General features: G+C 40.7%; 2 protein-coding genes across 3 annotated transcripts in view; one reads left to right on the forward strand and one right to left on the reverse strand.

Annotated features, from left to right (window-relative positions):
* Positions 1–4,481, forward strand: part of ush2a (Usher syndrome 2A (autosomal recessive, mild)) — a 224,815-nt gene extending 220,334 nt beyond the window's left edge. Inside the window, 6 exon segments of the mRNA XM_034679779.1 lie at positions 630–713; positions 810–951; positions 1,109–1,196; positions 1,863–1,928; positions 2,660–2,860; positions 3,196–4,481. Of these exon segments, the coding sequence (XP_034535670.1) occupies positions 630–713; positions 810–951; positions 1,109–1,196; positions 1,863–1,928; positions 2,660–2,860; positions 3,196–3,285 (671 nt within the window). The 3' untranslated portion in view covers positions 3,286–4,481.
* Positions 4,482–6,468: 1,987 nt separating this feature from the next.
* Positions 6,469–19,913, reverse strand: kctd3 (potassium channel tetramerization domain containing 3). Of its 2 annotated transcripts, none has more exons than XM_034679638.1 (19): positions 19,460–19,913; positions 18,635–18,688; positions 17,423–17,468; positions 16,935–17,008; positions 16,778–16,836; positions 15,797–15,877; positions 15,502–15,648; positions 14,800–14,890; positions 14,271–14,461; positions 13,632–13,747; positions 13,337–13,424; positions 12,961–13,077; positions 12,674–12,844; positions 12,345–12,473; positions 11,414–11,510; positions 11,076–11,269; positions 10,858–10,996; positions 10,495–10,617; positions 6,469–10,034 (listed from the first exon to the last, which is right to left on the reverse strand). In XM_034679638.1, exons 1-19 carry the CDS (start codon positions 19,528–19,530, stop codon positions 9,467–9,469), a joined length of 2,556 nt encoding a protein of 851 aa, XP_034535529.1. In that variant the 5' UTR covers positions 19,531–19,913; the 3' UTR covers positions 6,469–9,466. The 2 variants fall into 2 exon arrangements, with proteins under 2 accessions (XP_034535529.1, XP_034535528.1); XM_034679637.1 differs by having other exon boundaries at positions 12,318–12,473; positions 19,460–19,910.
* Positions 19,914–20,068: the final 155 nt, after the last annotated feature.

Below are 20,068 nucleotides of genomic sequence, written 5' to 3' on the forward strand. Positions count from 1 at the left end.
ATCAGAGAAATGAATAGAAAGGTGTTTACTCAAAAACAACCTTATTCAGAGTGGTTTTATACCACGGTTTGATCCAAGAATACAAAATAAGTGAATAAATGAAAATGTACTTTTTGCAGACTAAGTTTTATAGTTACCGCCAAAGGGTAAAATTAATTAACTTTGTCTGACTGGTGCACGGTGCATGTAACAATAATGAGCAATAAGCTTCTGATATCATGGACATAAATCACGACTGTTTTTGAGTTGAGTCAATATATTTCATTCTTTAATGCACAATAATTTATGTGCCTGGCTGTCAGGTTGGTAATAATTTGATTGAGGTGATGTGCTGAAGTGACGAGAGTGTTGCAGAGAATCGGGAGACTGACAGAATAAGGTGTTGCTGTGAGCCGGGAGAGTTTGAGTGATGAGAGCAGAGGCATCCAGAAAATGTCGACTATTGGGAGGGAGAAGTTTTCCTGTTGAAACCACCAAGTGTCTCTCTTTCTATGAATGCACTTCAACCTCTTGAGTATATAAGCAGTTACTTAGAGTTAAACACGATGTATTTTTAACCCTACATAATGATTTTACTCTCCCTCTCTCTCTCTCTCTCTCTCTCTCTCTCTCTCTACTCTTTATTCTAGCTTTGTCTTTCCAGGTGACTTGTACAACAACCAGTGGAAGTGCGAGTACGCCCACCATCAAATACAGCCCTGCCACAGGCCAAAGTAACACACACACTCACACACTCACACACACACACAGTAAAGGTGCACTGAATGAAACTAACTAGTATTTATGTATCCCTCTCTCTCTCTCTGCAGGTCCTGTTGAGGCTGAGGACAGTGGTAAACATAGCATCAGTATGACAGCAACACCAGTTTACTCTGAGCTGTGGTTCATCTTATTGTTGGCCCTGTTAGGTCTCTTTTTGCTTGCCATACTGCTGGGACTGGTGCTGCAAAGGTAATTCAACGGTTATAATATGTACTATTTAAAAAACTGAGCATAGCTTATGGTTGTCTGTAAAATAAAATACTTAAATTACTTTAAAGCATGCAAAGTTTAGTCTGAATAAAAATGAGGAACAAAAAGTTGTGAATCATTTTTTTCTCTGTTTAAGAGCCCTAAGGAAGAATCCATCAGCCAGAGAGCGCCCTCCGCTGGTCATGCTTCAGAAGAGCAGGAAATCAGGCGGGGAGACGTACATGGTGAGAGGTGGAGCAAGGACACAAGGAGCTTAGAAACAGAGATAGGGACAAGATGGTTAACAGAGGAAAATAAAAATGAATTATCTGCAGAGCGTATGTATTTCAGTAGGTCCAAACTTGACAGTTAAGCGTTGTCTAATTTTTTGTTCCAGCAGAGGGGGCTGAATGAATGAGTGTTACTGAAACACAAATATTTTCTGACTCACTAGTGAGGATATGGAAACATACTCACTAATATCTACCTGTAGGAGCTAAACCTTGCATGAACAGAAGATGTACATTTTATGAACAAAAATACTAAACGTTAAGTTTCAATTTCTTTGATGTTTTCTCAATACGATGTCACACGGGGTTGGTGCAGCTGCTTTTTTCTTTTGACAGTAAGAAGCTTTGAGGAGAGATTGAAGAAAAATGAGCTGGCATATTGCAGGTTGCTTGGCGTAGAGGCATCATCTCTCTCTACCTTTCAAATCTCCCTGTTAAAAAACTTTCAATACTACTGTCAAATGGTTTTATTTCATTTTTCTTTCAATTTCCCTTATTCTTTTCTGTCAAATTTTCTTTCTCTATTTGTCCTCCCCCCCCCCCCCCCCCCCCCCCTTCTTTTTCCTGTCTCTTGTATTACTTTCTCCATCCTCTCTCTCTGTCTCTCTGTCTGTGTCTCAGAGGTCCTGTCCTGAGTTGTGCTCTAAACATCTCTCCAGCTCTGTGCTGCTCCCTGATCGTCCCACAGTAAGATGATTCTCTCTTTTTATCCATAAACCCCTAAATGTGTCATCTTGTTGTCCCCCTGCAGTTTGACACAGTAGCAGGCTGTGTTGAGATCAGCAACGTTATACTTAAAAGCTTCACTGTGTACACTGAGGTATGAGATGGTGGATTTGTGTGGGTGCTTTTCTCTGCATGCCTGTTTTGTTTGTGTGTGCATGCTTTGTGTGTTTGTGTTTGTAAACTGAGATGATTCATGTGTTATAAAACCAACAGCTCAGCCCTGTCCTGTGTGATCAAAGGGCCAATCCTTGCTGATTAGTGCCTCCTGTTGATCATTGATATTATGACAGTGATAGTCTCAAATCTCAAGTTAAGAACAATAACATTTTTAAATGTTCTCTGTAAGTATTACATTTTCTCTTAACAACTTTTTCTATTTCTCGCCCTTTAAAGTTATTGAAGCTCTTCTTGCTGGAAAAATATATAATAGGAAACAGACCAATGTTGTTGCATATTTTACCTGATGTAACATAGATTAAATATGTTTTCAGTCAAATGAATAGATATAGAAGGGTTGAGTAATAATCCAGTGAATGCCATGTCAGTTTCTTTACTTACTTTCTTTTTTGTGATAACTTAGTCCAGAGTTACATCCACGTCTCCATTTTTAAAAATTGAAGCAGTAATACACAGCACATGATGTTTGTGAATAAATCAAACTCTGATCTGACTAGAACATCTCTACTTTTCAGAGTCTGACAGACACAAAAATAATCAGCAGCAGCTCAAGGTTCAGCCCCATGTCTGTCCTGCGGGTCCCCAGTGAAACAGACCTCAGCCAGGGCTACTCCCAGCATTCCTTGCACCGCAGCGTCAGTCAGCTGATTGACAGGAAGTCACTGATGCTAGAAGAAGGAGGTTGGGACAATCAACTGGGACAAGATTCAGGATTGGTGAGGAAAATATATGTTTAAGTTAGCATGTTACATTACAAATAAAGAGCAGTGCAGTCTTTATAATCAATACCAACAGTCCAGAATCCATCTGAGACATTTACAAGAAGTAAGGTAGGAGGCCTTGTCTGGTGAGCAGGTGAGCATATTTTATTTTATTTTATATTGATGTAAACCAACATTAGCTGTACTCTCAGATTTATGATGAACGTGATCCTAAAAGAAAGAAGAACACGTGAATGAGAGTTATAATAACAACGTTGGGCTTACAGTACTGTTATCAACTTCTGCAGGGCTTTTAACACCTTACTGAATTCTCACATGTTTCCTTTCAGTATGTGGAGGAAGATGAGTTTGTGGACGCCATGAAAGCCTTCAGTTCTGGGAAAAAGGAACACACCATGTTCACTGACACTCATCTTTAAGACAACATGCCTACAGCTGATGGAAATTAAATTTAACAATGCCTTAAATAAAACTTAGTTGATGTACTCTTAAAATAATACTGAAACAGTATTCAGGCATTGTGGCACTGATCACAATATAATGTGATGTTTTTAAGAGTTTTAGTAATGTTCAGATTGAAAGTTGTGAAAGAAAGCTAGACCTCAGAGTAAGGGGTGAAAAAAGTTGTCATGTGTAACTTCCTGTACAGACTTAAACCCCCTCCATATGCCCTATTTTTGGTTGAGGGAATAATAAACTTCTATAAAATAAGCTCTGCTATAGACACGGTTAGCTGTCATTTTAAAGGATAAAGCTACAGTATCAAAATAATCTAACCCTGCTAAAACTCCAGAACAGCTTGTGTATTATGATTAGTTGTCTCTGCTTGCCAACTGTTAGTAGTTTAGTTAAGTTACATATAAAGGTCACCTTGAGCAGGTGACATCTCACTTCTTAGGACTGACTCAGTCTAGAAATCAAATCCTCTGAAAAGTTTCTGTCACCTCTGCTGTGCCTAGTAACACATCCTTACACATGACCAGCAGCAATAATGCTTCAGTAATCAAACACACATGGCCTTGGTGTTAGTATTGTCACAAAAATGCCAACTGTCTTTTTTTATTTCATGTTTTGTGGCTGAAATTCACAAATGTGCCGTTGTATTTTTGTGGTTGTAGGATGTTCCTTGATGTGAATTTTTTATTCATATTTTGACAGTATACGACAATTTAATATAAAAGAAACTGGATGTAAAACCAAACTTTGCTTCGTGTATTGAGGATCGATTTCATAGTCTAGCTGTGAGTGGAATCCAGACTCAGTGTTGTTCAGCAGTCATGATTGTGATCTTATTATGAAAAAATTCCTTCAATGTCCTTTAACTGTGTTATTAAACAGTGATCGTTTGTATTCCACAGATTGGTGTATAAAGTGATCAGAAGCTCATCATAGTGGAGACAGTATTTATCAGAATAACATGAAACTTAATGACTGTGTAATGTTGATGGTGTCTTGTGTACAAAATAGAAGCGTCAAATTTTGTTATAATTTATTCTTTTTTTTACATTTGCAGTATTATTTATGGATGTTGTATAATATGTCTAATATATCGGTGATTGATTGAATATCTTTGTGTATGTGGGAAATTATAAATGATGTTCAATAGTCAAGAAAACAGTGTCCTTGTTTTTATTCCACTTGAATGTGTTTAAAATAATAATGCACTAAGCTATAAACAGCTGCTCGACGGTCTATCAAAAGCTGTTTGTTTGAAATGTATCAGGCTTGCAGCAGATAATAATGTTAATTTCCAATTACTCAAAAACTTATTCAGGAGTCTCTTCTCATACTTCTGTTTGTGATCATGTACTTTATCTAAGTTTGATCCTGGACTATCATGATCCTTTGAGTGCTGGTATGCAGCCAAAGCAAACTAAAATGTCAACAAAAGGAAGACATGACTTGATTTAGTTTGAAATCTGTTTACTCATAAAAAAAACATTAGCTCGTTTGTTTTTCCTGTTACCTAGGAAGAAAAATGTTAGTGTTCTGTGGAGGAACAAGGTTACACAATTATGCTAATGCAATGCTACAACTGTATTGAGGTCACCTAGCATCTGCGTCGGACAACTCTCCTACGTCTGTGAGTGTCAATGGACTTGTCGGGGCCCTCCTGCGCCTGCGAATGGGACGAGAAGCTGTCCGCGTCTGTGTCTGCATGGCATTGTCATTCATCTTCAAAGCTAAACTTAAAAAAAAAAAAGGGAAATCAGTATCTAAGAAGCAGCAACCAAAATAAGACAATTGTACCTATCTTATGTCAAGATATGAGCTTTGTCACATGATAGGGTGACACTAACAAAGGATCAATGAATTAATCACAAGCAGGTCTAGACTGTTCTCTTTGTTTATATCATTTACCCAGACCCAATTTTAAGATTAGATTCAATCTCTTCTTCATCCACCATGAGCATAGGGATGATGCTACAGACGTGTATGATTTTAGTTCCATGTTCAAGTTAAAATTTGGCAGTTTAAGTTTTAATTTACATTTGAGAAACTCTAAAAGGAATTCTATTACTTGCAAAAAAAAACAGTTGAATGATTCGTGTTTGTGTGTGAATTTGAACACACTGAACACTTGTTTACTACAAGTCTACTTTTAAAAAATGTAGAGAAGCACTGTGAAAAGGCCTCATGATAAATGTTTATCATAAATGTTTGACCACTTCTGTGCTGTATCATAAATGTCCTGTCTGAAGTGGTTCCTCACAGAGACTCAGACGGGTCATGGTGATCCAACCGAAGTTAAAATCTGAGTTTTGGAAGTCTCATCTGCTGAGTTAGTAAAACACAAACGTGCAGTCACACACACCGGCACAAACACACAGAGGGCCGCTATCTCCATCAAAACCAGGCAGCAGTAATTTAGTTTTGCTGCTGCGTCCCTTCAGGGAACATCACGCCAAGTTTGAAATTAACAAAGTGGCAGTAACAAGCGTGCCCTCGCTCAAGGACAGCAGTCTGACAAGGACACTTCTAAAACATTCACAGCCACATTCACAGCTATTGTCAGCCACGCAGGGAGGGAGAGGCTGTGAAAGGAAAGCTGGTGGAGTGATTGTAAGGGACAGTATGGCCCTGAGCTTCACACACACACACACACACACACACACACACACACACACACACACACACACACACACACACACACACACACACACACACAGGGTTTTATTAAACTCATAAATCACGATGACGACAGACGGCGTCTCAGAGAGGAGACTGTCTGAACGGGAAGGTTAGTGAAATGAAAGTGTTTGGGAGGAACACACACACACACACACACACACACATAAACACCCCTCTGTGACGCTCAAACAAAACAAAATGTGTGCACTCTGGCAGGTTATTCTCACAAACCATGTGCTTACAAGTCAGCAGTGAGTGGCAGCACATCTTTCAGCCTCATACTGGGTCTTGTTAGAAAGGGGAAAGTGCAGATAAAACTTAAACTCTAAATCATCCTCTCAAAAGTTTTTAACACAGACGTTCATGTTTCCTTAATAATCAAAAACATATTTCTGATATCTGTTGATGACTACACTTGCCTGGAGCCAGGATTTAAGTGAGCATTTTTTCTTCAAAAGACAAAAACCTTGTAAAAATGATGACACACTTTTATTTCGTAAATGCCAGTTCAGCTCTTCTGAGAGTTTTCGTCAGGTTTTGAATGAACACGTTTGTAAACAACATGAAGACTCAAAGTTAAATGTTAAAACTGTATTTGACCATGACTCAACACGATAGGCATTTGTAAATAATATTATAGCATAATGCAGCTGACATACACAATGTAAAACACTGATGTACAGGGCAGTTCAAACAGATATGTATTTCCTCAAGCTCACTAACACCTGGCTGTAATAAAATGTAAACATAGCCAGAGAGCAAGTGAGGGACGACAGATACGGACAGTTATACAGTTATGTGCTGAATACACTTTAAAGTTCATATTTTTTTTTATATAAAATAAACACTAGCAAGTTACTTTAATATTAGTCTTAATAGTGCAAGTGCAAATGCAGTTAGGTCCAATAGCATGGTAAAGTAAATATAGGCAATATATGATTTTTAACAATAGGTAATGAGCAACAGTGTAAGATTCAACATCATCACACACATCAATGCATCCGCGTTAGGATTTTGTTATGAATATGTATGTCAACGTTACACACAGTAAGTGAGACAAAATTTACATCTTTGTACAGGCAGATGGAGATCACATGGTCAGTTCAGCGTGTAACCCTGAAGTGAAAAGCAATATCGCTAAAAACGACTTGAAAAAAGGTTGAATAGCTGCTGGATTTGGCAAATGAGAGGAAGTCTTTCTGTATGTTTGCCTTTTTTAACTCAATCATTTTTTTCAGTGTTCTGCTGAATGGTTAAAAAAAGGTCTCTTTAGCTCAGTGGTTGTATTGCACCCCTTATACAGAGGCTATAGTCATTCCTCATGTTCGACTCTATCCATTATCCTGTCTCAAAAATAAAGGCATTACCCCCCACCTCCTCCAAAAAAAGTACCAGGGATCTCATGGAGGATCCATCACAAACTCCCTAAGCTAGTTAAGGTTTCTACCCTCTTACTTTTAGCTCTTTTTAATGCCTTTATAAACAACAAGGTGCATTTTTTTACTTTCCAACAAATCAAACTGTCATATTTTTTTTTACCCTTTTCAGCTCTAAAGTCAATTAAATGTTTCAACATAAACTAAAAGAACACACTTGATATGTTCCCTCCTGGTTTGAGAGGGAAGTACTGGTGTTCCAGTTTAGACTTCTTTCAACACTATTTACAATTTAAAATAGATGTTTATTTTTCATTTGTAATGCCTATCAACTGAAGCAAACACTCGTGAAGTCGCATTTGGTCTGGTGTCGTTCCATCATGAGGCAAATCTAGCCCGGGTCAGAGTCAGGTCCTTACTGTAGCTCCACAATGAGCTCAGCCTTCACACACCTTTGGTCAGAGTCCTTTTTAAATAAAACACACACACAGGCTGATAACCGTCAAACAAGTTAAATAAGGCACTGCAACAGTCATCCAAAACTAGACAAATCAAAATATGTTTCAGAGTAAAGTGATGTAGTTAGTGTAGGTCCTTGTTCCAAGGCTGAGTGTAGTTCTATTGTGAAAAAGTAAAAAAATAAGAAAATATACTGCAAACGATAACAGGTGTGATGTTGCACAGGCACCTCTGATTTAAACATGATTCCTCTCTTCTCTCTGCTTGTGTAAAACAGATTCCTGTATATACGGAGCTAGAGCTGATCCACCATTACTGTCATGAAGTAATCCTTCCTGCTCAAACGGTACGTTTAAGGTTTAGTTGTTTTAAAATTAACATTTACAAATGTTTATGATAACACCGCATTAACGGCATTTAGCAAGCAAGAAACTATGTGCGCTACTTTCAATATCTGCCATGGAAAAGGTCTGAGTGTCCAGTTTTCTGTCTTCGTTCAGAGGCTTTCATGCTACTTTTTTGCAGTACATAATGAGATTAGCCAGTTACTACATAGATCAGACGTCACCATTAGCTACCAGTAAAGCTACCGTGTTATTCTGTCTCAAACTCCACAGTAGCCTTGATGTGACTGAGACATCAAACACCAGGATGTGTGGCTGTGCTGCATGATGTCTCTCAACAATTAGCATTGTGTCTCTTTGCTGCAGCATCTGGATTCAAGTAGCTGCCAAAGTTCTGGTCTGGGTAACATGTTCAGGATAGATGGAGTGATTGGTATTGCACACACCATATGTTTTATAGTGTTGTTATATGCTCTGGTGTTAGAATTGTGTAAGCAGACTTGTAGAGTTATGACCAAATTCTGACCAGAGTATAATTCCATATAAACTTTGTATCTGTCTGGTAAAAATGGAAGCTTGGTCGACATAGAGCACTCTCTACTCTAGTTAGTGTTTGAAACACACACTTTAGTACTAAAGCTGTGTTATTCATTTTCCCTTTGGTGGACCGAGATGAGTTCTTTCATTTAGGAGTGAAGTCAGTCTTCACATCATTGTTGTATCACTCTACTTCAACCAAACACAAAGGGAAAAAGTGCCTGCTATGACACCATGACCAAACAGGTGTTTGTTGGTTATGTTATGGGTATGTTGAGCAAACAGATGGCTGATTTGATTCAAAACGTATCACCCTCAAACACAAATTCCAAAGCAGGCGTAGAAAGTGCGGTCTCTAGTTGTACCAAGCTCATTTTAGAGTGTGATAGAGCTTGAAATGTTTAAAAAGATCAGAAACAGAATGCACTCCTGCCCCGGCTGAGATGTCATGCTGTTAGCTCATGCTTTATGACAGAGTTTTAAGTCCCCATGTTCAAGTACCACTGACTTCAGTTTTAAAAGCTTGAAGGTTTTCAGTGCAGGAAGCAAAGTGAGTAGTCCTCAGGAACAAATTTATCAGGTTGGCATCCAAAAGAAGAGACGGTGCCTTATCCAGTTACATCATGAGTCATTAAAAAGAACATAGCATCAACTGCAGCTGACGCTATGATCCTCTGCTGACATGATTCACGTCTCATCAAGATAACTCCTCTGATGTAAATGTCAAGAACAACAGGAGGCAGAACACACCGTCACAGGCTGCTGTCCTGATTGGACAGCTCAGGCACCAGCTTCTTGTGTCGCGGTGAGGTGGAGGAAGACAGTTTGGTTGGGGACGGGGAGGCATTGGAGGATGAGTCACTGCCACCGCCATCAGATCCAGAGGGGAGAGAGGAGAGGTGGGGGACTGGGGGCGCCCTCTTCCTGCCCATAAAGCCTCCTTCCAGTACTCCTCTCTTCCTCACACCTCCTTCTGCCTTTCCCCCTTCTCCCCCTGATCCCACTCCCTCTCCCTCCTCCGACTGTGAGGGCACCTTTCGCCTGACGTCACCTCCGGGAATCGGGCTGTCAGGTGGGTGCTTTGGAGACTCTGGACCGCCTTCGGCCTTCATCATTCCGCACATACCAGAAGTCAGCAAACCTCCAATAGAGGTGGCAGAGCTCGAGCTGGCCGTTCGACAGGCCCACAGCTCCATCGCTGAGGATCTCCTCTCGCTGTCCTCGGGCCCAAAGTCACAGAGGGAACGGCGGGCATCAGGTGGCTGGCTGGGGCCCTGAGAGTCCAACATACCTCGACTCAGACTGAAGTTCTGGAAGTCTCTGCAGAGAAGAAGAAGAAGGACAACTCAGCACTTTGGAAACAAACTTATAATATTACCTGAATGGTTTTCGAAGACACGGAATTTTAAGACCACTGGTAGTTTTCACTCCTTGATCAAGAGAGACCAGGCACTGCACATTTTTTCTAGCTTATCTTGCTCTGCTCATACCCGATTAGCCCCTCTATTCTAAAAGCTCTGGATCTTTATAACCAGGACAAAAAGACAGATGTTACAGTGCTGGGGCTCTTCAGGACAAGAAGCAAATCTATACAGGTCAAGCCATTTAATAATAAAACTAATGGGAGTCTCATTTAATACGAACAGGTGGATGTTGAAATCAAAGACCTGGACTTTTAAAACAAAATAATCCCAAGGCTTAGGGCTCACTGTTTTGCAGAATGAAAGTACGGACACTTAGAATTTTAGTTTTTAATTTTAAATGCATTATAATTTTTCACCGGTAGCTGTGGAAGGACTCTGTTCTCCGGGCACGGGCCAGCAGGGGGCTTTCTCTGTAGGGTCGCACTGCTCCATAGGTAGCCTGGCTCTCAGGAATGGGCTCCTGAGCCTGGAGCTGAAGACTTAAAGCAATCAAAGAGGGTCATATGTAAGAGCATCACTGGTTTGTGAAAGAAATCTTCACAATAATGACAATATATTGTTTTGACAACCACAGGACAGAGGATGTCAACTGGTTCCTGATTTTGTGTAAACATGCACAGATAATTCTGAACCAGCTGAAAGTGAGGAAGGTGAAAAGTTGTTCATCGTTTTTTAGTTCCTGGTTTCACATTTAATGATTTAATGTGTTTCTGTATCACCTTGAGCAGGACTCTCTGAGGCGTGTGTGGTGCAGGACAGAGGGGGCGGGGCTAATGTTTGGTGTAGCACACCGGGAGGCGCTCAGGTCACACTGATCCAACAGCTGCAGGAGCTCCTCCTCAGTCGGTCCACCTGCCTCTATAAACACATGAGCAGCTTCAGAACACATGCATATAAAGCTACCTTTTCTTTCTTCTTCTTCTGTTTCTTTCCTCACCGTCTTTCTTCTTCTCCTCTCCTTTGTTAGCCGTGTCCATTGCTGTGGTCAGGTCCCACATTTGGATACTGCCGTTGCCGTGACCGGTGAACAGGTAGCGGCGAGGTCGCGATCCCATCCGGCTGGAGCCCTCACACTCCCGTACCATGAAGGAAGAGATGGTGGTCCCGTCTACTGACTGTACCTCACAGATCCTAAGCGTACAGTGAGTTGAGTAACAGTTAGAAATAAGACCTGAAGTGAGACGCTGCATCTTCCCTACTCCAGATCATGACAATAAGAAACAAAGTAAGACAGATTTGAGAGGGATAATTGAAGGTAGATGGAGAATATTTTACCTCCTTCCAGTTGATGAGAGCCTAACAAACAGTTTGTTAGTGATGGGGATCACCTTCTGAATGAACACCTGCTGATCGTCTCTCTCTCCAAATGGACCTGAGAGCAGAACACAAAGTTTGTATCCTTTTGCTGTTACATCTTACAACTTGATACACAACGCCTTCTGTAAAATACTGTAGAATGAGTAGAAGACTCTTAAAATATATATATATTGTATATCTTATTTACCAACCAATATGTTCACTTTGGTCAAATTTAAATTAGACTGGATTCTCTTTCCTTCAAATGGTCAGTATTGGGGTGCTGGTTGGCCTAGTCGTTTAAGCGTGTACCCCATATACAGAGGCCATAGTCCTTGTCGCAGTAGTCGTGGGTTCGACTTCAAGCCTTGACCTTTTGCTGCATGTTCTGACCCACTCTCTACTCCCCACATGCCCTGTCTCTCTTTATCTATCGTATCATTTAAGGCAAAAAAATGCCAGTATTTACTATGAGGCTTTTAATACAGGTATTCATACTTGCAAATTATTGTGTGCCAGTCATCAACATCAAAAATAGTCCTTTTAATCCACAGGGGATGCCGGTCAGTTTGGGCCCTTTATTATGAAACCAGCTGGAGAACCAGAAAAGAAGCTAGTCTATCAACCACTACAGACAGGGTCAGGTATGCCAAGTAATCTAGCTAATTTTAACAAACTCAAACCACCAAAGCACTCTTCTTGGTGATTTTGCACTATTTGCAGACGACACTGGTGTGTTCTTGATCAGCTGAGCTTTAACTGTAGAACATCATTAGTAATTTCATCTCCACGTTTCAAACAAGTGTCCCTCTTTTCCCCCCTCATTATTTTATCCACTGTTCCCCTGTAATGCCTTATTATCTTTTCTTCGTAAACACCTCACCGATATCATTTCCAGAGCAGTAGCTACCGTGGCTCTCCGTCTCCTCCAGAGACAGTATTTTGAAGGAAGCCAGAGGGGTGGAGCCCGGCTGGGTGGAGATCATCCCTCTGAACCTGGTCACCGTCCATGTGCGAACGTGGTTGTTGTCAGCACACACTGTAATGCACAGATAAACAAAAAAAACAAGGTTTTAATCATAGGTTTACAGCCATGTAAGAAAAAGGAAAAACATCAGGCGAGAGATGATGGGACAGCGTGTCACAACTCTGCACTTGCTCTGTTATCTTGTCCATTCCTGTAGTATCACACCAGCTCCCTGTCTTACACTGTCACCACACCTCCTGCCTGTCTCTCACCTGACACAAGATGTTTCTCAGACAGCATTATCTTTGTGACGGGGCTCCTGTGCACGGTGAACGTCTGGAAGAGCTGAGGCCCTGATCCCACTGTCTCTGGGTGCTGCACGATCACTCTCACTGCACCACTGCTCGTCCCATAGGCTATCTCTATCCAGTTACCACTCACACCTGAGAGCAGAGAAAGACAAAGATTTAACAGATTATACATCAAGTTAAACCATTTCTTAAGTTAATTTTTATGTTTACTTTTGAAAGGAGAAGGACAACAGCGGTTGATTACTGACTGGTCTTAGGGGTGAGGTAGACGGACAGGGCAGTGATGGCATCATTTGAAGGGTCATGATAAAGCTCAGTCACTAGAAGATCATTATCCTTCATCCTCAGTGGAAACTTTTGCATGTCTGAAGAAGAGGAGACGAAATGTTAAAGCATTGAGGTTTGACTGTTTTATAAAATCTAGATTCAGAATAAATCTCTTTATGGACTCAAAACCGGTAAAAAAAACAAACAGTGAAGCGCAGACTCAGAATGTGCTCACACATACAACAGTGCAGATATTTGCTGCACCTTATCCCTGTAGTGTGATGGCTTTTTGACTTAAGATACATTTATTAAGTTGACCCTCTGTTGTTGCATGTGTGTGTGTAGAGACGTGTATACCTATGTAGTAGATAGAGCCGTTGTTGCAGCCCAGAAGAAGGAAGGATCCTGCTGTATCACAACTCGTGATAGGAACCACATCCTGAACCTGACATACACACAAAGAGCAACCCACAATCACTACACAATCGAAGCACACACATTAAAAAACTAATGAACAGTGGAATAAAATAATATGACATTTTCTGCAGCACTCATTAAGACCCCAAACCCTCTCTGAAATGTTCACCCACTGAGCAGAAGCGTAAAACACAAACATGTTTAACCAGTCATCTCCTCACACACTCCCTCCTACCTGCCAGTGCTGTGTGACAGCATTCCACACCCCGACCTTGCCTGTGTGGCTCGTAGCCACCAGCTGGTTCCCGATGAAGAAGAGATCATCCACAGGTACGCCCAGACTGAACACACCTGGGAGAGATGGGGAGGCAGAGGAGGTAGTGTGATGACTGAGTCGCAGAGTGCGGGAGGTCAGAAGGGTCAGAAATACAAACATTGAGAAAATTGAAATGAAAGCTCATAATGACCTTTTTCTGTCTAGTTTGATGATGCATAGAAGTGCAAAAGTGGAAGTGCACACAAGAGCTCCCACTGAAAACTTCTGTGAAGTGGACTAGCTTTTTACAAACTTTAATTCTACATTCAAAATCTTAATTTGACCATAAATACGTCACTACCTCCATCTCTGTAAATTTTCTAGGAAGACGAACAAACAGATAAAACCGTTGTGTACGCATTCATGGAGGAAACAGCAATGAAAATAAATTCACATTCTGGTGTTATTGATTGTAGTGACACTATTCAATACTTTGTGTCATCCCTGCAGAATATGAAGCAGTTCCCCTGACTGGATGGCATGTCTCAGAATCCAGTAGCACCTGAAGGAGCGCTAATAAAACCAGCAGACTCAAGCAAACAGTATCTCCTTCTTCACCTATCTCATTGCCGCTGCCTCCATCTTGGATGCTCCAAAGAATGATGCTGCTTTCAGACGCTGCAGCCACCATCTTATCCTTGTCTCCATGCGGCCCACCCACTACCTTAGCATTGAGTGCGATGCGTTCAATGGTCCAGTCAAGGTAGGGGGAAGAAAACACCTGCTGCCATCCAGATGATTCCTTTATCCTACAGTGAGACACACAGACAGAGAAATATTGACCTCTTTTATTATTCTTACTCTCTGTGTACCGTTTTTTAAGCATTACAATTACATTTACCTCAGCCTTGTTCAGTCATATTATCTTTATAACACATAAAAATGTGGCCAATGCATATCCCGGTTGTAACTCGTGCACATGCTGAGAGCAGAAAATGATATCTTGTGTACCGGTACAGACACAAGAACATTTAGTGAGAAATGTGAGACACAATGTGACTCCACCCACCTGTCATAAAAAATTTAAACTCCCCCCATATGACCTAAAGAGTGGATGAGAAATGTTTCAACCAACCAGCTTCATTACCTGTAGCAGATTACAAAATGTGCATAAGCTGCAACAATCCAGTTGTGGTGTCCGGCTACGATTAGCACCTTCCTGGGGTCGACCACGGGACCTACAGATACACACACACATCACACTTATTTTGATGCCTTGTGGTCAGACCATGTTTACATTATATTTTTACATCACTATCCATTATTTCTCAGTAATAAAATGAAGATTTCTCTACTAATGAAAAGCTCCAGAATGAAGCAGGAATTGGATCTCAGATTTCTCCACTTCAGTCCGGAGAACACGCTCTCTTTGTTTACTACGGCTCACTGTATTCTCTGATGTCATCCTCAACAAAGAGCAGGCTGATGTGAGGCTACCTCAGTCAGAGCAGTTAGCTAAAAGGATGTGTCAGGTCACATTAGCAGCAGCATTAGAGCACACTCACTGAAATGCACACTCTCCCATTACCAGTGCATACATTTATCTGTCTTACTATCACACATACAGATGTGACTCATATGAGCTTTCAGAAACCTCGACCTCAACAGCAGACACAGGCAGAGAACACTAGTGCTACTGACAAGTCACCATCAAAGGTGACATTGTTACATTTGCTGCTATCTCTTCCATTCTTCAGCGCCACAACAGCTGTACATGTTTATCAAATTAACAGATTGTTTTGTCTTTTCAATTTGAACACACTCCATAAGGCTGACCCTGGTCACTCACCCAGTTTGTGGTTGTCATCAATTCCAGGTGAAAGGGAAGGGTGAGGAAGGGGACCCACACGAGTGAAGCCCTCAGCGCCGCTTGGACCGGGTCGCTCATCAGATGAGGAGGCCACTAAGGCCGGGCTCAATTTCCGGGCAGGGATCGCTTTCAAGGAAAGATACACTGAGATTATAAAATAGGTCACTGCTTTAATGCTAATTTTCTTTTGTAACACCTGTTTGTTATTCTGTTCAAGAACAATTTGATCCTGTTATTTCAGTCCATTTTCTGTATCACACAGTTTCTATCTTACCTGGAGGCGGCAGGTAACCGTGGAAGAGAACACTTCCACATGATGAGCGGTCCAGTTCCTCACACAGTAGCAGGCGCCGAACTACACACACATACACACATACACACATACATACACACACACACCAGGTATTTGTTGTCATTAACTTAAACTTCTTTAATGACTACAGAACTGCCTGTGGCATTCATTTTTATACTAAGAAAGAATCCCTTTTTTTGTTACGTTTATCCTCTATTTTTTTTTTCTTTTCTTTTTGTTTGATTACAAATGCAGAATTAGATCCTGTTTCGTCAGCTGTAATTGAGACAGTGTTTTATGACTTCACATTGAATCACATGTATTGCATACTATTATTCAAAGTAAGTGGTCAGATTTCACAAAGAGCACTTTCCCATTCAAGTACAGACAATGCAGGGAAGTTACAATGCTGAAACAGGAAGTAAAATAACCTCAGAGTTCATGGAAGGGCAGTCATGAGGCTCTCACCTCAGCCCAGTTGTACTTGAAGCTAAATCAATGCTGGATATAATATTTGACATAATACATCAATAACTGAAGCTACAACTCTTGAAAAGACTGTGTACTAAGTTGATATGCAACACCTGGTCTTATTGTAGATGAACAATGAGTGCTGACGAAAGTGTGATGGCATCTTGAAATAAGGCAATCAATTATGAGAATTTGAAAATGTATTTTTTTTTTTGGGGGGGGGGGGGGGGGGGGGGATTTTTATGCCTTTATTGAGAGGATAGGCCGGTGGACAGAGCAGGAAACTGGGAGAGAGATCTGGGAACGACATGTGCAAAAGGCCACAGGCCAGAACCAAACTTGTGCCGCCCGCCTCAAGGACTGCAGCTTCTGTACACATGATTCAAGCACCAGGCCAAATCAGCACCCCAGACTTCATACAATTTATTGGGGTATATTTGTGCTAAAACACAGAAAAAAATCATTCCCTGTAAAATGTCTCCATGAACTCACCTAAAGGAGTAATCCCATAAAACTCTGCTTCGTGTCGAAGGACACTAATGTTGACACCACTACAGAGAAACAAAACAGCAGAAGTAAGTTTCAACATCTCTTTCTTTCCTGAGATCAACATTCAGAGTTATTGTTGATTGTCTTTATGACTCCTTACCGTAGGTCTAATTCTTTGGTTCGAAGGAAATTTAAAATTGGTGCAAAAGCTGTGGGGTCCCTGTCAATAAATATCTAGAAGCAAAAGAACAGACATAAAAATGTTAACACTGGACTAAATCACAACAATTAAATTATGACATAACAGTTCATATTCACTGAGATGATTAATAATTGGAAAAAACTGAATCCACTTTTTGAACCAGCAGTGCATCATCTCACAGAGGAGGAAGGTATGAAATGATGAAACACTGACTGTAGGTTGTGTGACAGAATCGATCTCTCATAGTCTCAAATGCTGAATTGTATTTTCTCAAATGTTCTTAGGCTAATCTTTGGGCCATGCATCATATTTCATTAATATGAAGCAAAAAGAACAGATGTCTGCTCACATCTGTGGGGAAGATTTCAGATCATTGTCAGATGTTGCATAATGACTGCACATGGCGTGCTTGATTTTAAATAAGAAACAACAATGGTTATACTCACAGCTCCGGTTTCATCCCGAAGAGTGGATATCCTTCCACTCAGCAAACTGGAAAGTACACAGAGAGAGAGAGAGAGAGAGAGAGAGAGAGAGAGAGAGAGAGAGAGAGAGAGAGAGAGAGAGAGAGAGAGAGAGAGAGAGAGAGAGAGAGAGAGAGAGAGAGCTCCAGTTAACCCAAGCACTTCTCAGTTTCCACTCACCACCAGAGTTGCCACTACCTGTAACAGGCACGCAGTAACAAACACTGTAAGCTGTCGCGTCTGTGCTACAGATGAATGCTGCGTGTGTAAGAGGAATACTTTTACATTAACTGCACACTGCAGACCGCTGTGGGCAGACAGACAGACAGACTGACTGACTGACAAACAGACAGGTGCGCTGGCAGACACATCACCAGGCATTACTTGGTCAGCTGTTGTCAAAGTTTGAGCTTAGTTTAGTGTTTGAGTTTGCAACAACTGTGGAATTTGCCCAGCCCCAATCATCTGTTTCACTTTAACTGTCAGTTCCTCTCATACACTGTACAAATAAAGGTTTCCCTGGGGCAGGAATACAACTAAATAACAAACAAGTCAGGTGTAAATACACCTCTATATGCTGAATACTCTTAGTCTAAATATGGCGAAAACAAATCCTCAAAAAATTCATTAAACAAGGATGGTAGAAGCTGTGCTACATTAATAATAGACGAGTACAAGTCAAAACTTATGCCTCACTCAAATTACAAACAGAAGATAAAACATTTCTAAAAGTTATGCAGCTTGTTTTTCACTGTCTCCCAATCATAACTGACTGGAATTGCAATCCTCTGACCTTTCCAACATCAGAATGGCAGATGTATGAAGCAAGACAGACAGGATAATGGAGCATGCCTGCTTAACATTAATTATGCAGTATGAATTTTGTTTTACAGGGTTGCAACCACACTATAGCAAGCTCTTTTTTCCTTTGACCTGTTTCTGGTAGGAATCCCTCTTAGTGTAGATACAGCACAAGTACAGTGCAACAAGAGTCATCTCTGGGGAACTCAAAGCAGTTAGATCTACTCCATGTTTGTTACTTTTTAAGACCTCACTGCTTTGAAATATGTATATAAGGTTACCTAGACATTAGACCCCTTTCTGCCAGATTGCCATCCTCCAATTGATTGTCCCTTTCCAATGTAGTTTCTAGATAACTGGTAGAAATACACTCTTCATATGCTTTTAACAAACCTTGAAAAGAAAGAGTCTGGGATCCACATCAGGGTCTGTCTGGAGGTGCTGAACCTACAGATAAATACACAATAACACATTCATTACAAACAATGTGTGTTGTAAAACGTAGAGTCAGTGTAGGCTACATATGAGCATGAAAGTGGTGGATGTTTGATGAGTTGAAAAAGAATTTGTTGTTGTGAAGGTCTATACATGTGCTGCCTCACTTTAGGAAAAATAAGGAAAGAAGGAAAAACTAAAATATATGTATTAAAGGGGCAGTAGCTGCAGTTCTTCTTGAAAAAGGATTAAGAATTATATAAATATTACAATACACATATATGTTGATGAAATGATTGCTGTTGTTGCAGTGAGGCATCATTTGAGTTGTGAACGAACAATGTGTGTTATTTTTATTTTCTATCAGTTTACTTTTATAAGAGCGCTTGTTTGTGTGTGTTGCTTGTCCTGTTTTCTTTTTAAAAAAATGTGTATTTATTTTTATTTTTTGTCTAATTTGTTCGTTTGTTATGGTGTATATATGTATAATGGAAAAGCTAAAGAAAAAAAGAAATAAAGAATTCATCACCAACAAACTGTATACAGATCCCAAGAGCTTCACATTTTAATGTCCATGAGACACCGATGTTTGGTATGTGCAGAAACATGTGTAACAGAACTATAGTGAAGTAATCAACACAACATTGACTAATGTATTAACTTCAGCTACATCAATGGCTGCTTGGACATACATATATAATCAAACATGGAAATGACAAAGCTTGAATTTCCCAAATGATGACCCTCATCTGACTAGCTGTCTGTCCTGTCAACAAAGCTTACCTCGTCCCACCGACATTCAGCTGGATGATGTCCCCCATCCCGGGCGTTTGGTTGTTACCATTTGTAGCCATGATGATGACCAAGCTGCAGTCAGAAGTCACTGTTCCGTTACAGCAGATATGTGTCCAAAGCTAGCTTGCTAACGCTCCTCTCCACAGCTCAGCCGATGTCCCGACTCCGCAGCCTCACAACCTCTCCCTCGTCCCACCGTCCATAAAACACCCGCTATACACGACCTATGAGGACAGCGTAAGAACCGTCGGGTCTCCGCATTGTGGGCGGAGGGGGACAGGGGTCTTTCTATCCAAAAGACAGCCACACACAAAATCCATTATTTCCAAGCAGGCTTGTTTGCATCACTGCATTGCATGTAACCAAATCGTGGATAACATCTTGCGCAGAAAATAAGCTACGAGAAACAGCTGTACAAACCGTCTTTAAGTGAGGCAAGAGTGCTCACTCCCAACAACTTCCGGTCAGGACACAACTAACCATTACCACCATTCACTGTTTATACATCTTTTTTTATTCCGTCTGTGGATTGAAGTCTTGAATTATGTGGACACGAATTGAATATTGATGTGTAGTGATTTTACGTTACACTTATTT

This window comes from Notolabrus celidotus, chromosome 3 (assembly GCF_009762535.1).
Source record: "Notolabrus celidotus isolate fNotCel1 chromosome 3, fNotCel1.pri, whole genome shotgun sequence".
NCBI classification, from domain to species: Eukaryota; Metazoa; Chordata; class Actinopteri; order Labriformes; family Labridae; genus Notolabrus; species Notolabrus celidotus.

Coding starts and splice junctions, on each gene's coding strand:
- kctd3 (XM_034679637.1), bottom strand. CDS start 19,530: ATGGCTACAAATGGTAACAACCAAACGCCCGGGATGGGGGACATCATC. Junction 13,425..13,631: donor CTGTCACACAGCACTGGCAG/GTAGGAGGGAGT, acceptor TGTGTATGTCAG/GTTCAGGATGTGGTTCCTAT. Junction 12,474..12,673: donor TGAGAAACATCTTGTGTCAG/GTGAGAGACAGG, acceptor TGTGCATTACAG/TGTGTGCTGACAACAACCAC.